The 16144-nt window shown below is 44.2% G+C and overlaps 1 protein-coding gene across 5 annotated transcripts; it reads right to left on the reverse strand.

Annotated features, from left to right (window-relative positions):
• Positions 1-3220: 3220 nt before the first annotated feature.
• Arl14ep (ADP ribosylation factor like GTPase 14 effector protein) lies at positions 3221-15411 on the reverse strand. Of its 5 annotated transcripts, XM_026787795.1 has the most exons (6): positions 15291-15394; positions 12688-12826; positions 8991-9476; positions 7075-7202; positions 5755-5979; positions 3221-5287 (listed from the first exon to the last, which is right to left on the reverse strand). In XM_026787795.1, the coding sequence occupies exons 3-6, from the start codon at positions 9414-9416 to the stop codon at positions 5233-5235; spliced, it is 834 nt and encodes a 277-aa protein (XP_026643596.1). In that variant the 5' UTR covers positions 9417-9476; positions 12688-12826; positions 15291-15394; the 3' UTR covers positions 3221-5232. The 5 variants fall into 5 exon arrangements, with proteins under 5 accessions (XP_026643596.1, XP_005364103.1, XP_026643595.1 ...); XM_005364046.2 differs by lacking the exon at positions 12688-12826 and having other exon boundaries at positions 15291-15411; XM_026787794.1 differs by lacking the exon at positions 12688-12826 and having other exon boundaries at positions 15261-15394.
• Positions 15412-16144: the final 733 nt, after the last annotated feature.

Genomic DNA, 16144 nt, shown 5'->3' on the forward strand with positions numbered 1-16144 from the left:
GAGAGAGAGAGGAGAGACACAGGGAGACCTGAGTCCAATCCCTAGAACCCATATTTTTTTTTTTTAAAAAAAAAAGGCCAGATAGGGCTGGAGAGATGGCTCAGTGGTTAAGATCATTTGCTGCTCTTCCAGAGGACCAGCGTTGTTTCTAGCACCCACATGGCGGCTCGCAATCTGTAATTTCAGTTCCTGGGGAATCTGATGCCCTCTTCTGGACCCCTGAAACTTGAGTTACAGACAGTTGTGAGCCGCCATGTGGGTGCTAGAAACACAACCCAGGTCCTCTGGAAGACTACGGTATTCTTAAGGATTGAGCCATGACTCCAGCTCCACCTGGTGGGAATTTTAGGAGGCTGCACATTCTCATAGCTGGCAACAATTTTTGTGTTTGTTTGTTTTCTTGAGACAGGGTTTCTCTGTGTAGCTTTGGAGTCTGTCCTAGAACATGTAGAGCATGCTGGTCTTGAACTCACAGAGATCTGCCTGCCTCTGCCTCCTGAAGTCATGCACCACCACCACCACCAGGCAGCTGCCAATGTATTTTTAAACAGGGCTCATGGGTGGGTCAAGCCTCCTTCTGAACAGGTAGGGAGTTAAAGGCATTTTCTCCATATGCAAAATAGAGTGTGATGGAAGGGACTGGCTTGAAATCCCTGACTCCCGACTCTCTGCCCAGAAACCCTTTCTCAATGTAAGAGAACAGAGACAAAATATCTCCACTTCATAAAGCAAGATATAGTTGCGCTGGGGGGAAGGGTGTCCCTACAGACAGCACAGCCCTCAGGTATGGAAGAGCTTCAGAAGAGGTGAGAATAAAAACAAGAATGGCTTCATCAAAATTCCCTTGCAAAACACCCTGCTCCAGCAGTCTCTGAAGTCTTTATCATAAGAATGAGCTTCCTTGAGAAACCGTGCTAGGGCTAGGGTCCAAAGGATCTCTAATAAGCATAAGGATGGATTCTATTGGGGGGGGGGGGATGCAAGAGTACTCTTGCACAAAGAGGAGTTCAGTCGGTGCTGAGCTCCTAGAATAACAAAGAAACCCAGGTCACCGTCCAGGTGACCAGACACTCTCTTCCTCCAGTAGAGGGCAGGCCTGTTGCAGAACAGTTCCTCCACTGCTTCTCTAGGCTGTGCTCCCTACTCAGTTGCATAAAAGAAACCTAGACAAGGGCTTTTTTTTAAATTAATTAATTAATTTTTTAACCTAGATTTAAAGTCAGGGTCTTCCTGGGAACTATTTCAGGACAGAAGTTAACTGCATTACGATATCAGTTACTGTTCTCCAGAGAAACTAATTCAGTCGGGTGTGTGTTATACAATCCACTCAACTAGATGTTGCAGTGTAGACATCAGTAACTGCTGAAGTAGACTCTGGCAGCACAGCCCAACCATTAGATGATTTACTGATCTACTTAGTAACTTTTTTTTTTTTTTTTTTTGGTTTTTCGAGACAGGGTTTCTCTGTGGTTTTGGAGCCTGTCCTGGAACTAGCTCTTGTAGACCAGGCTGGTCTCGAACTCACAGAGATCCGCCTGCCTCTGCCTCCCGAGTGCTGGGATTAAAGGCGTGCGCCACCACCGCCCACTTAGTAACTTTAAGCATTGTTCCTACTGTCTATTTGCCAGGCCTGACTTGTTACCTAAAGCAGAATGACCTGGAGGAACAGAGGAAACAATGGTCGTTGTCCTTAACAACCTGCTGACTGCTGCTTACACCTAATTTTGCTTGCCTGCTGCCCTATCTGTGGTTTTAGAGTAATTTGAACCAGACCCAATCCTGAGGCCTTTCGGGAGCAACCCTGGCTTCCCACCACTGGCTACTGTTATGCCCAAATCTGCAAAGTCTCCCAAAGGCCAACAAGGAGACCGAGTCCCGTATGTAAAAGAGCCTTTATTCTGTGCAAGTTTGCAAACTTGGTCTCTCTGCATGTCCAACGTATTGGAATAAACGGAGAGCCCCGAGCTCAGTTAAGAGTTGAGTTTTTATAGTAGTAAAGATGGGGGTGAGGGGTTTCTGAGGTTCAGGACCAATGATTGGCTGACATTTGTCTAGGGGTGTCCTGGTGTGTGTGTGCTGGCAGGTGATCCTATCTACAGTGGTTGGAACGTTAGGCATTTCCTTTGGTCTGGTTTTGGGTGGTGCTCGGGGGTAATCTCAGTTTGTGATTCTTCCTGCAACCAGGTATTGCTTCAGGGTAAACTACTGAGACTCTGGCCTATTAAATTTATTGATGACTGAGTCCTACTCTGGCAGTTGATAAGTTCCGGCATGGTTTTTTGAGGATTCTGAGGACATTACCGAGCAGAAAACAAAGGGGCAGAAGATGGCTCATCTGGCAAAAGTCTGGTGAACTGAGTTGGATGCCCATGTAAAGGTGGAAGGAGAGAAATAAATCTAGGTGTCCTCTGACCTCCCAACATAACCATGGTGCTCACAAAGTAATAGTACACTTTTAGTTTCCAAAATAGTTTGCTTTCCACAACTTTGATGTCACCTAATAGAACCAACTTACAAAGCTAAAGGGTTATTTGGCTCCTAGGTTCATAAACTGTTGGGTCTTTGATATTTATTTTCAAGGAGACACCAGCAGATGTCAGCAAAAACTAAGGTGTCACATGAACTTTCAATAAACACTAAGTTTTTTCACAGGGTGACTATGATTTAAGTGGGAAGTTTCATGTGAAAGGTTGGTCCAGCTAGGACCAGCCCCTTGTTCGGCACAGTCAACCAACCTCCCTTTTGGGAGGTTGAGGGGGTGTGAGTAGAGAAATATGGATTTCTGGGAGGTAAAACTTTCCCAAAGATTCAAATGTTCTTGTTAAACAAACCTAACAACAGATAGGGATTCTTTTCAGTGGTAAGCTGGCTCAGCGGATAAAGCGCTTGCTGCTCAAGTAAGGATGGGTTTGGATCCCCAGCAACCACGTCTGTGAGTGTGGTGGCCACCTGTAATCAGACTAAGGGTGACTCCCTGAATAAGCTGACTAGCTAGAACAGTCCAATCAGCAAGCCCCAGGGCCAGGAAGTCATCCAGCCTCAATAAATAAAGTGGCAAGGAATCGAGGAGGCATCCAAGTCAATCTGGGGCCTGCACATCCACGCACATACACACACACACACACACGCACACACGTACACACGCACACACGTACACACGCACGCACACGCGCGCACACACACACAAACATTTAAAATAATGAACAGCAAGCCTGCATTGTTTCTAAAATACAGTCTTTATTAGTTTACTCAAGATCGGATATACATTTGTCTACAAACGCTGCAATATGCTCATTGTTTGGTCCCCAAATGGACAAAGAACAAACAGCAAAACTATTCAAGATGTTTCCCCTTGGAAAAAGTTATTACTGTCTACAAAAAGATCTGTTCAAGGGAATGCTGAAATATAGCCATTTTATATAAGATCTTTCTCCATTAGAAATAGACTCGCGCTGTAAGCAAAAATAAATGCCTAAAACTTGGCAGTGTGGTGACAGATGCATGTCAGCCCGGGAAGGCTGAGGTAAGAAGTCTGCAGGGCTCCCAGGCCAGCCTCTGCTATAGAGCAAGGTCCTGCTGCAAACAAAACAAAACAATACAAAAAATGCTTTGAAGAGCACAAGCACATTTAGGAATCAAAGGAGAAACAAGAAAAAATGACTATAATCAAAGGATCCTAAGGATCCATTTAAAACTGGAGTCTACCTATACCCCTACAAAATAGTTAAACTTAGGAAAAAAAATTCTGCCTTTTAATTTAAAAATGTAGTTAAAAGCTTTATTGATACTACTCAGCTGAAATTCAGATCCAAGAACTATCAGTTTCTGATAGCTGGGCCAAAGAAAAATTTTAACTTAAAAGAACATTTAATTCCAAGTTAAAATTTTTATCAAAGAAAAACCAGTGAGTGTAGAGATAACAAAATGAACAAAAATGGTATTCTAGCGGTCAATTCAACTCACTACACCCATACAAATTTCTCCCAGAGATTTAATCACTATCCAGAAACTTAAGTTCTACTTTCTCTATTTTTTTCATCACCCCCTCAAGTGACATTTTCCGAACTCTCAATCCTCACTGTATGGGTATGTAGTTCTCAGAACACAGAAATAATGCTGCAATGATTTTAATACAAATGGCTCCACTGGCTCACACATTTGAAGGCTTAATCACCACCGAGAGGTACTTTTTACAAGGGTCTTGTTGGAGGAAGTGTGTCACTGGGCATGATGAGCTTTGAGATTTCACAAGTCCAGGCCAGGCCCAGCCTTTCTCTGCCTGTGGATAAGGATGTAAAGGTCTCAGGCACTGCTCCAACACCTGACGGCACACCACCACGCTCTCTACCACAGTGGCCTAAGCCTCTGAACTGCAAGTGAGCCCACAGGAAAATGCTTCCTCTTCTAAGAGCTGTCCTGGCCATGGTGCCTTTGTGGCAATGGACAGCAACCGCGACAAAAACCTACTTTACTCATCATGTACTGTGTTCACGCTTTACATGGAAAAAGAGGAAGGAATTCTCCCCAGGGACTAATTTTCATAAAGAACATGAAAGCCAACAGCATGAGCATTTGTGCTCATCTCTAGTCAGAGGAAAAGAACTGTATCTTAGCACTTAGGAATCTAGGTCATTTTTAAAGCAGTCTAACATCCAACAACTGTGTTGCACTGAGATCAATTTTTTGTCACAGGCCTTGTTCCCAGCTAAGGGCTGGGCCTACTTGCACATCAGTGCAGGACCACAACACCAGAAATGCTAATAACCAAGGGGGATGAGGACCGCTATATGGCCTTTAAATATCCATCAAAATAATACAACTTGTAGCTATAAATGGACATGAAAATAAAAGTTTATGTACTCAGAACTGAAGTTTTATTTTATTGCCCAAAAGTAGTCTGAAGTATTTGCCCGTTTTGTTAATAACACACTAAGCAGGAACTTTTCTGACCAGTCCAATGTTGCAAAATATCCATTTACAATAAACAGCCTTGAATGGGAAGGTTTCACCATCACTTTTCCTGGGACAATCTTTCTGCTCACCACAGCCTCTCTCCTCAGCGATGTGGGGAAGCTTCCAGCATCAGGTTCCTCAAGGCACGTCTGTCTCCGGAACAGCAATGGCAGCAAGACTCCCATGACCAGCGACGTCAACAATTCCATTCACGACTGATCCAAATTTACATCCACAATGGTCACTGCTTACTTCTTTGCTGGCCAGGTATTTGGGTGATCACTTTTGTAAAATATCATATGGGTGACAGGGAGATAACAGACCATATGCTTTGCTGTAAGTGAATTAAATAACAGGTGTACAGAGAGCAAACACTGGCAGAACGGAAAAGCAGCTCACGATTGGCACAGAGCACGAAGCACAGCCGCTAAGCATACCCTGACTTCTGCACTGCTGAGCTAGAACTCCATGCAGCTAATAGTACACTGAGGGAAACACGAAGGTAGGAAGGAGATGGGCAGGATTCAACTAAACCCTCACTACTGAAATCTGTGCATATGGAACCCTAAGAGGTGGCTCTGGGGAAATAACCCAGGCAGGCTTAGAGCTGGCTCTGGGGAAACAACCCATCTAAATTTAGATCAAATAAACAACTGTAAAGCACCCCCGATGCAACCAAATTCACACTGAAGTATTTCAGATTTATTTTCCAATGTTAGGCTATAGTGGCATTTCAAGCGACAGGACTTTAGAAAGAGAGAAAGGAGTTTTAAAGACTCAAAGTTTTATACTATAAATTACCCAGCATGTTTATTATGGATTATTTCTCCTCCTTCAATCTCTATTTGCTCATACAGCCACTTGCGGTCACAGCGGCACTCTGCTCCGCATTTGGTGGACCCACAGGTGGGGCAGGCGTAGAAGCATCCCAGGCAGTCCTCATCAAGGCAGTCACAGAGGTCCATGCCACTGAAAATCAGCAGACCCTGGCTGTCATAGACTTTACTCTTTGCTGGAATAATTTGTCTGTAAAATAAAACAGTGAGCTGCACTTCATACATGCTATCTTCAAATATTTAGTTGAAAATAAGATAATGAAAAAATTAAGCAGACAAATATTTTTCTGAAGGGATCAGCACATCATTTACCAGGCTCCAGGCCTAATTCCTGCTCTGCAGAAGAAATTTCAGATGGGAGGAGGTGACCCAATGAGTGCTGAAAGTCAAAAGGCTCTCCAGTGCTCAGACGGCAAACAGATGGCGTGCGAGCCTGGTAACTGAGGTGCCTCCCGAACCCAAAGCAGGAGACAAAACAGACTCCAGTTCTCCTGACTTTCACACACAGACATCTGCATACATACACACACTCGGATGTATGCACACGGCTTCACACAGCTTACACAGGAATGGCAGTGACTTGTTTCACTAGTTACCAAATGACAGACACTGCTTGTGAACACAGGACACACCCTCTAGAGGTCTGACACTCTAATCAATCTGTTTTGTGTTTCTTAATGACTTCTGGCAAATCTGGTCTGAAAATATCTCAGATCAATCAATGGAAAAACTTAAGAAAAGGAATAAAGGTAAAAATGTTGGTTTCAGTTAGAAAATAGCCTGACCTGTTATAATAAATTTTTCAGTATTTTTTTTGACGTACTTAATTTAAAGATATATTATAAATAACTTAGTTCTTGTTCTTTCTGTTGACTGTACTAGAACTGTATTGTCTACTTTGGACCTGTGCAAAATCGAAAGTACTCTTGGGCTCTCATAAGTACAATGACCTTTTTGGTCAGCTCTCTCCCAGGAAGCAGAGATCATCAGTAGCCAATTCTGCAAACAGTAACTTTGCCAAACTCTAAGGTATTTCTTTAACTGTTTTAACTCTCACTCCAAAACATTACATCATTTACTTTATGCTACCCTTCAGAAAGAAGCTTCTGGAATTCCAATAGAAGCTTTACTTTCCTATGAGTAACAGCCAAGGCTTTTGGAAGGTTTTTACTAACTCTGAATACAACGTAGAATGACTGGTCAGAAAACTGAAAGTTAAAAGAAAAACATAGGTACCATGCCGCTGGGAACAGTTAACAGCTCCAGATGATGGCCAGCAGCCTACCTGTCAGAGCCAGCGCTCGAGTTCTTGGTGAGCTTCCTTTTCTCCCTCTTACCACTTTCTGGAGCAAATTCTGTCTGCTTTCCCGGGTTTGTGAACTGCAGGGAGCGCAGAGCTTTAGCAGTTCTTCCCTGGATGGAGGAAGGAGATCAGCGCGTCAGTTAGTCTCACACCAGACAGGAGGACTTCACTTAGCACCGACCCCGAGCAGCCCCACTCGGGAGGGTGCGTGGAAAAATCCACTCTTCTAGTTTATATGCCATCTTTACTATTAATTATCTGCACTGCTTTTGTCATTTGAGTCTCTTGGACTACAGGTGCCAGAGACTGGCACACTGAATATAGCAATGGCTGTCACCACAGCCACAAGGAGAGACGACAGCAAAAGACATCACACACCCAACAGCACAGAACCAAGGTTCCAAATAACAATTCTTTGAGAGGAGAGAAGCAATTAGGTTTCATGTTCTGAACTATGTAACATTTTTTTAAGGCTTTGACAAAACAACATTCTGATGCTTAAGGATTTAAGTCTGTTATTTGAGGAGGTAAAAATAAGTGGTCTTTTGGAATGTTTTTATACATCCAAAGTCAAGAATAAGTTGTTTTTCAAGGTGTTCTTACACACCTAAAGACTAAATGATGGGGTACTGGCCATGAAAGAACAATGGAGTGAGGTGAAGATGCTGAAGGGATAGTCAGCAAGTGGCTACGGTGACCTTCAGATAGTGCTGGTCCTGGAGATGGGCCCGAGAGAAACACAACATACACAACTTAAAATTATAGCTGTTCATTAATTCAGCAAGAAGGAAAAACTGAGAAAGTATGCTAGCATCAAAAATTATACAATGCTTATGAAGAGCTCTGAGAAGTGCTCCGAGAGGATACACGCAGCTCCGTGAGTCTCAACTTCTCTGATACAGTCACATGACCTGCATAAAGGCACGTGGACAGGGAAGAGGCAAACAATATCTCATACTTTACAATGCAAAACTGTGCAATCTTTGAGAACAGGAAGCCCTAAGTTTAACCTTAACCATATCCAGAATTTAGACACAGAAGCTTTATAAAAAGTCACAAATGGCTGGGCGGTGGTGGCGCACGCCTTTAATCCCAGCACTCAGGAGGCAGAGGCAGGCAGAGCTCTGTGAGTTCACGGAAAGCCTGGTCTACAAGAGCTAGTTCCAGGACAGGCTCCAAAGCTACAGAGAAACCCTGTTTTGAAAAACCAAAAAAGTCACAAATATTTAAAAATCTTTAACAAGAAAGAATGGGATAATTTCAAAGGGGAAAAACTGCAATTCAACTCAATGACTTTTGGGCACTGTGATTCATGCTTGGGATTCCTAGTTCCCGGGAGGCCGACAGAATCATTGCCATGAGATTGAGGCCAGTTTTGACTGCATGGAGAGGTACAGGCCAGTAAGCTACAGAGTCAGCCCCCATCCCAAAACCAAAAGAAATTAATCATATCAATTAGAAACCAGGTCTTTGATTCTCTCTCTCTCTCTCTCTCAAGCCTTCCTGCACACAAAGAGACATTCTTCCTGGTATAGTCTCTCCAGTAGGTGACACATCCATTTAGCTACTTCAGTACCCAAAAAGGATCTAAGTTCCCCGGGTCGGCCTCTGCCAATGATCTAAAGGCCGTTCCTAATGTCTCCTTCCTAAGGTCCAAGAATACAAGCTGCAGCTTTGGAGTCTAGGGCACATTAGGTTCTTTCTTTCTAAGCCCTTGTTTAGTGTTTATTCTGGACCTTGAGTGTATGGAAACATTTTGAAACATAATTTTATTTCACCTCAACTTTAAATCTGTTATATGCTAAGGAATGTGATAAAAATGTAAATATAATTCTTTACAGTTACTCTGTCTAGCTTAAGTCCCAAACTGTAGAAAGCACAAGAGCATCTATACATACATCTGACTCCGGTTTCCGTCTCTGGCGGTCATCTGGATCAACATCCACACTTCCATTGATGATCTGGGTACATTTTGGGCAAAGCTTCCAACCAGGTACCAGCTGTCTTCCAAACTTTGCACTCAGAAACGTGGCATCATCTAAGTCAATTACATGCAGATTCTTTTTGGCTAGCTTTTTGTGTATATTAAACGGGTCACAACATGACTTCTGTAACTCCTCAAATCTGTCAATATAAATTTTTATATGATGAAAACAAATTGTATTATTCCCAGAGAGGGTCATTCCAGTCCTAAGCTGAAGCAGAAGCATGTCATTTGATGACAGTTCCTGCAGAGTCTTGAAACCTGTGTGCCGAGTATAGAAGGTTTTATGGCAGTCTTGTGTGGTCCGAAGCTGGACTCCAACTGAACATGGATCCATCATCCTTGAGTCTAGCACGTTTCCCCTGTTTTCTTTGTCTAGAAATTTCTTTGGTAGGTTAACCTAGAGAAAACATTAAAGACAGATTTGTACTGAAAACTGATTTGGAAAACTGCCAAAAATAGTAAAATGTAGCACTTCCTTAGAAATCAAAAGGTAAAACACAGCAAACAAGAAGTAGGAAACACCACAGCCCAGGGTAAGTAAGAATGTAATTAGTCCCGGAATGTGAGAAACAGTCCTTGTCAGGTCAGAACTACACCAGAACACTCCGCCACAGCACAACTGAAGGTCACATTACATGATGTAAGGAGAGAAAGAGAAGAAACAAGAACCAGCAGAGGTGCAACAGACAATGCTGGGAAACAGACCACTGTGTGCTTTACATAATATACGAAAGCCGCAAAAGACACACGACACCTTATGGAATTCTACAAATTCAGTACCATGTCAATCTATAAAGATAACTGGAAATTCTACCCCATCACGCTGGAGTTATCTGGTCTGCATGAAAGAGAAAAGGTCCAAGAAAATGTAAAAGAAAACAATGGCTGATTTACTAGAAAGATAATTAAAGACAGCATGATACTGCTGTAGTATAGACAAACAAACTGATTGGGGTTTGTTGTATAATGTGGTACTATAAATAAATGGGCATTAAAAGTCAAAATGAAAAAGATTTTTGGCTAACACGGGAAAAGACAAATTAGATCTCTTCTGGATGAACAAACACCAGCTATAGATCTACAGATGAAGAATCACACACACAAAGCTTAAAGGCTAAAATCTTTACAAGAAAAGACAGAAGGCTTGAGACCACTGCTGTATGACTTCGTCCTCTGGGCATAGCATGACCATCCCACAGCCATCTTGGAATGGTGATTACTTTGGTCTGGTAACCATAGCAACTAACTGACAGTGAGACTAGAAGCACACACAGTGACACAGAAAGTGCTAAATTAACTGAAGGAAGGATTCGAGGATAAAGCCTCCAAGTAGCTGTCCCTCATGATGGGGTGAGCCTCTGAAATGATGTAGCTGTTTCAGGGTTACCTACATTCGTACAAACGACCTTATCGATATTCTATAACATAAGCCAAATAAACTCACTGGCTCACCAGGAGAGATCATTATTTAGATTTGGGGTTGGTATCCCACCTGTGGTAAACGACGTGCATTCAGGAAAGTTAATGAAACAAACTGCAGTCAGCTGTGCAAGTATTACGATGGCCTGAAATCGGCTGAACAAGCAGAGAAGACACTGTAGTCCTTGACAAAGCCTTGTGGGATGAGACTACCAGCGATTCACGATACAGTTGCGTGGTTGTTGCTATGTATAAGACACCCAACTTGGTGGGTGATCTGGGTCAAAGAAGAATGAGAAGGAAGTGCTGGTTGCCACTTCTTACAAGGATCCAAAAACTTGGAACCGAAGAAGAAAGTCTAGGTTAGTGAAGGAGAAAACAAGGTAGAAATGATCACAATTCAGTATGCAGAGGGGATCCTTAACAATGGCCTGGAACAGGAAACTCAAGAGCATTCTGCCCAGAACTCCCTGAATAAGACATAAGGCCCTGGGTTCAATCCCCAATGCTGTATAAACAGGAGTGAGGGAACGCTCCTACAATCTTAGCATTGGGGAGGCAGAACGGTCAGAAATTCAAGGTCATTCTCAGCTTTTAAGAAGCCTGTGGAGGCTAGTCTGGCTAGACTGTTTCAAGAGAGGGAAAATGTTATCTCGGAACTCAGGAAGTTTATTTTTAGAAATCCCAGCTCGTAGAGTACTATAATATTTGAAAGGTCAGGACTGGAGAGATGGCTCAGTGGTTAAGAGCATTGCCTGCTCTTCCAAAGGTCCTGAGTTCAATCCCAGCAACCACATGGTGGCTCACAACCATCTGTAATGAGGTCTGGTGCCCTCTTCTGGCCTGCAGGAATACAAGCAGATAGAATACTGTGTACATAATAAATAAATATTAAAAAAAAAATTGAAGGGTCAATTGTTAAACTGTCTGTCTGATCACTGCATTTTTAAAAATGTGTATAGGTTTTTGGCCTGCATGGAAATCTGTGTACAGGGTCGGTGCAATGCACAAAGTGAAGCACTGGATGCCCTGGAACTGGAGTTCCAGCTGTTAGCTGCTAGGTGGGGGCCGGCCGGTGCTCTTAACTACTGAACCATCTTCCTAGTCCCAGTCACGGTACTGTCTTAAAGTAAGGATCTTTCTGGTGTCGCCATTAAAGGAGAATTGTCGATAGTTGTTACCAGATATAGGATTATCAGTCAACTTTGTCAATTTGTGCTTCTGATATGCATTAAAAGATTGTATTTTAATCATGCCCTACATATTGCTAACAGGTTAATCCCACCTGTCTCAAATTATATCTAACTGGGCAATCCTGTACCTTTATCTGGTAAATTTGACAACCCCATTTTCAGAGCCTTCTAGTAAGCACAGAGCCTTTGCTAAACTTGATTTTCTGAAGAACAAGTTACAGGAACTGCTCAGTTTAAATGCCATAGCCAAGGGTTAGTGTTTCATTCTCACACAAGGATGTTGGTACTACACAGCTGGCTCAGCGTTAGCCACAAGGACCCAGGTGTTAGCCCTGGAACCCACAAAAGCCAAAAAGCTGAGTGCTCTGGTATATACTCTCATCATGGCATTGGGGAAATGGAGACAGGAGGGGCTCACTGACTAGGGAATCTAGCTAAACAGGGCACTCCAGGCAGAGCAGAGAGACCCAGCCTCAAAACACACTGTGGAGAATGATTGAGGAAGCCGTCCAACATCAATCTCTGGGTTCCATGTACATCAGCCTCCCCCCCTCCATCACACATATAATCTGATCAAATACTAAGTGTTCAATAAAAATGAAATTTATAGGGCTGGAGAGATGGCTCAGTGGTTAAGAGCACTGGCTGTTCTTCCAGAGGTCCTGAGTTCGATTCCCAGCAACCACATGGTGGCTCACAACCATCTGTAATGAGATCTGGTGTCCTCTTCTGCCCTGTAGACAGAACAGTGTATGCATAATAAATAAATCTTAAAAAAAAAAAAAAAAGAGCTAGTTCCAGGACAAGCTCCAAAGCAACAGAGAAACCCGGTCTCAGAAGAAAAAAAAAATGAAATTTATAAACATTAAAATTCAGGGCCCTACAACACCATTTACTTGGGTAAACTATCAGTGAGTCCAGGCAGGTGGCCCTGAGTCTCAGTCAGCTTGTGCGTGTCAAGAGTCAGGCTAGCCATCCACTGTGAGGGTCACTCACATTCTGCTTTCCAAGTTCACACAGGGGTTGTCCCTTCTCTGCTCCACTCTCCCATCCTTCATTGCAGCTCTCTGCCCTCCTCTAGGTTAACGTTCTGCCGCACAGCCCTTTGGATCTGTTTACTCATGTGATCTGTGTGCTGGGAACAAGGTCTGCAATTACTAAGACATTTCTTCAAAAGCTTCATGCTGCTCCCCTTACCTGCAAGGCTGCTCTGTTCTTCCAGGATACTGATGCAACCCCTCCCTTAACTAACAGTCAGAAACACAGGTTCTTTCCTGGAATTTAGAGATCTGTCTGCCTCTGCCTACCAAGAGCTATGGTTAAAAGTGAGTGCCATTACGACAGCTCAGAAACACTTTTACTACCTGTTCACTCTCAGACCTAGCAAAAACCAGAACCACACTGTCTGATGGACTCTGCAGTAAACAGGTGGAGAGGTCTGATGGACTTCCTAACGCACGGTGGACTACGTTAGTCTGGCCTCCATTTACTTGTTTCACCACGAACATCTTACCAGTAAAACACCTTTTCATTTAAACCGATTTCTAAGCAGTTACTTGGTTGATTTTTGCAAAACTCATCATGCACACTTGTGTGACAGTAATGATTTACCAGTCTTTCCTTTCTGTGGAAAATCAGTAAAAGGCTGCTGGCCCATGCCTTCAACAGGCAGAGCTCTGAATTCCAGGCCAGCTTTGGTCTACCCAATGAGTTCCAGGACTGCTCAATGAAACACTAGCTCAAACAATAAATTAAAGAAATGAATAGGAAGGATCAGTATGCTCCAGACATCCTTTCTGATGACTATAGTATAAAAAATTCCCAAGGCAAGAAAAGTAGTTTCTACTAATAAGTCTCTAACAAACACTACCCCCCTAAAACTTTTTGCTAATTTTGATCTCATGAATTTGAACCATTGCTCCCTAAACTTAAGGACATTTTCCAATAGTTCTAATAAAACCCAAGTGTTCAAATACTTTCAAAATTATACCTAGACATTCCTAGTGACAAATACTAACATTGAATAATTATACTTTTAACTTCTGAATGGATCAGTATCATTTTGTTTTCCAAAAACACCTCTGACAAGTATTGAACTAAACCATTTGCTCCAGGTTCCCCCCACCCCCAAGACAGGGTTTCTCTGTGTAGGCCTGGTTGTCTTGGAACTCACTCTGTAGAACAGGCTGGCCTTTGTCCACCTGCCTCGGCCTCCTGAGCGCTGGGATTAAAGGCATGACAGACATTAACTCTATCCCTGGGGGTTTCATCCAAGAGGAAGCTCGGGATTTCCAGTGTCTCTATTTATTTATGAATAATGCACTGAACTGCTCATTCCCTTTCTAGGTCCATCAAGTCTGGCCAATCACTGGCCATCCCAGCAAAACCTCAGAGTATGGTGGTTCAAGGGTTACATGTTCTCCAACCAGATCAAGCCGCCTTTACATCCCACAGACTCAAAGCAGTTCTTCCCAGGATCACTGCAGAGGGTGAAGGCAGGCACTCTACAGTGTGTTTTCCACCAATCCATGCCAAAGACTAACTGCAAGTCTTTCTGCTCATCATACCTGGTTACTTGTTAGTCCCACCCCAACCCTGTATGGGATGCAGGCATTAAAGCCCCTTTGTTATAGCCACACCAGAATGATTCAAACCAGCAGACAGTCCAACACACACCTATCACGTACACTATACTAGGGTAGGAATTTAAAAAACAAAACCAAATCAACCCACTAAAATGATTAACCAAATCCTCACATGACTTGGGCGGAAAGATTGTGAATTTAAAACTTAAAGAGGGGGCTGGAGTGATGGTTTGGCGGTTAAGAGCACACTGGTTGCTCTTCCAGAAAACCTGGGTACAATTCCCAGCACCCCCATGGTGGCTCTCAAACTTCTGTAACTCCAGTTCCAAGGGAATCAGACGATTTATTCTGACCTCCCTGGGTACCAGGCACGCACTGGAGCACAGACATACATGCAAGCTGAATAACATACGTACAAAACAGTTTTTAAAGTCGGACGAGGTGGCATACGCCTCTTAATCCCAGCGCTTGGGAGGCAGAGGCAGGCGGATTTCTGTGAGTTCGAGGCCAGCCCAGTCTACAGACGGCCAAGGCAACAGATAAACTGTTTTGAAAAACAAACAAGCCTGGCATAGTGGCACGTGCCTTTAATCCCAGCACTCGGGAGGGAAGCAGAGGCAGAGGCAGAGGCAGGAGGATCTAAACCAAAAACTAGAGTCAGGCCCGGTTACCCTCATCTGTAACCCGCACTACTCAGGTGGCCGAGACGGCTGGCGGATCGCTTGGGCAGTTCAGCTGGAGCGAGTCCCCAAACTGATGAGGCTGGGGGTGTACAGCTCGGCAGTGGAGCCCCGCAGCTTGCGCGAGGCCCCGGGTTCCACTCCCACTGCAAACTACAAAACTGCAGGCTGTGGCCCAGAAGCGGTGGCTAACCGACTGCGGACAGTGCAAGGCGAGGTGCCAGGCTGCTGCAAGCCACAAGCCCCCTCCGCCCTGCAGGCCTCCCCTCCCTTCTCCTCCTCCGGGTACCCCGCGGCCCCCCACATTCAGGTGCTCCCCGCAGAGTCCACTCACAGCCGTGCGGCCCGGTCTACTCGAGCTGCTCCGGCACCTTGGTCCGGAAGCACCGGATCTGCACAGGCCAGGCTCGGTGCTCCACACTCCCGCCTGCCCCGCGCGGACACCGAGAGGACGGCGAGTGCTCCTAGAGAGGCCGCGCGCACCATAAAGACGAGCCGGGAGCCGCCTAGAGCGGAAGCCAGTGCGGCCGCCTCCGGAGGCGGAAGGTCTGAGTTTGGGGAAGAGGGGAGATGACTCAATCCAAAGCAAGACTTGCTTCAGATGTTCGCCCTGGGGTGCTTGCGGCCTCCCGCGAGGATAGGGAGTTTAGGAAGCTCTTAGCAACCACGAGCTTCCTTAACCTCGTTTGCAAATCTGTCCTGTGCAGGTTACCAAACCTATGCACCCAGGTACCCTCACACCCTGGAGGAGAGTTAGTTAAAAGCAACTCAGGAACGGACTCTTTTCTTTCTTTCTTTCTTTCTTTCTTTCTTTCTTTCTTTCTTTCTTTCTTTCTTTCTTTCTTACTCTTTCTTTTTCTTTTCTTTTTTATTTTTTTGGATTTTCGAGACAGGGTTTCTCCATAGCTTTTTGGTTCCTGCCCTGGAACTAGCTCTTGTAGACCAGGCTGGCCTTGAACTCGCAGAGATCCTTCTGCCTCCGCCTCCCGAGTGCTGGGGTTAAAGGCATCCCCTTCACATTTTATTTTTGCTTCTTTCCAACTAAATACATTCTAAAACCCTCTCTTTTATTATACACTATGAAAATAGCTAGCTCTTTGAGTAAAAGATCCAGGTCAGGCAAGTTAATCTCAATTGCCCCAAAAATGACTATGGAGAAGACAATCAAGTAGGGCAGACACCAAGGGC

The sequence above is a fragment of the Microtus ochrogaster genome (assembly GCF_000317375.1).
Source record: "Microtus ochrogaster isolate Prairie Vole_2 chromosome 14 unlocalized genomic scaffold, MicOch1.0 chr14_random_1, whole genome shotgun sequence".
NCBI classification, from domain to species: domain Eukaryota; kingdom Metazoa; phylum Chordata; class Mammalia; order Rodentia; family Cricetidae; genus Microtus; species Microtus ochrogaster.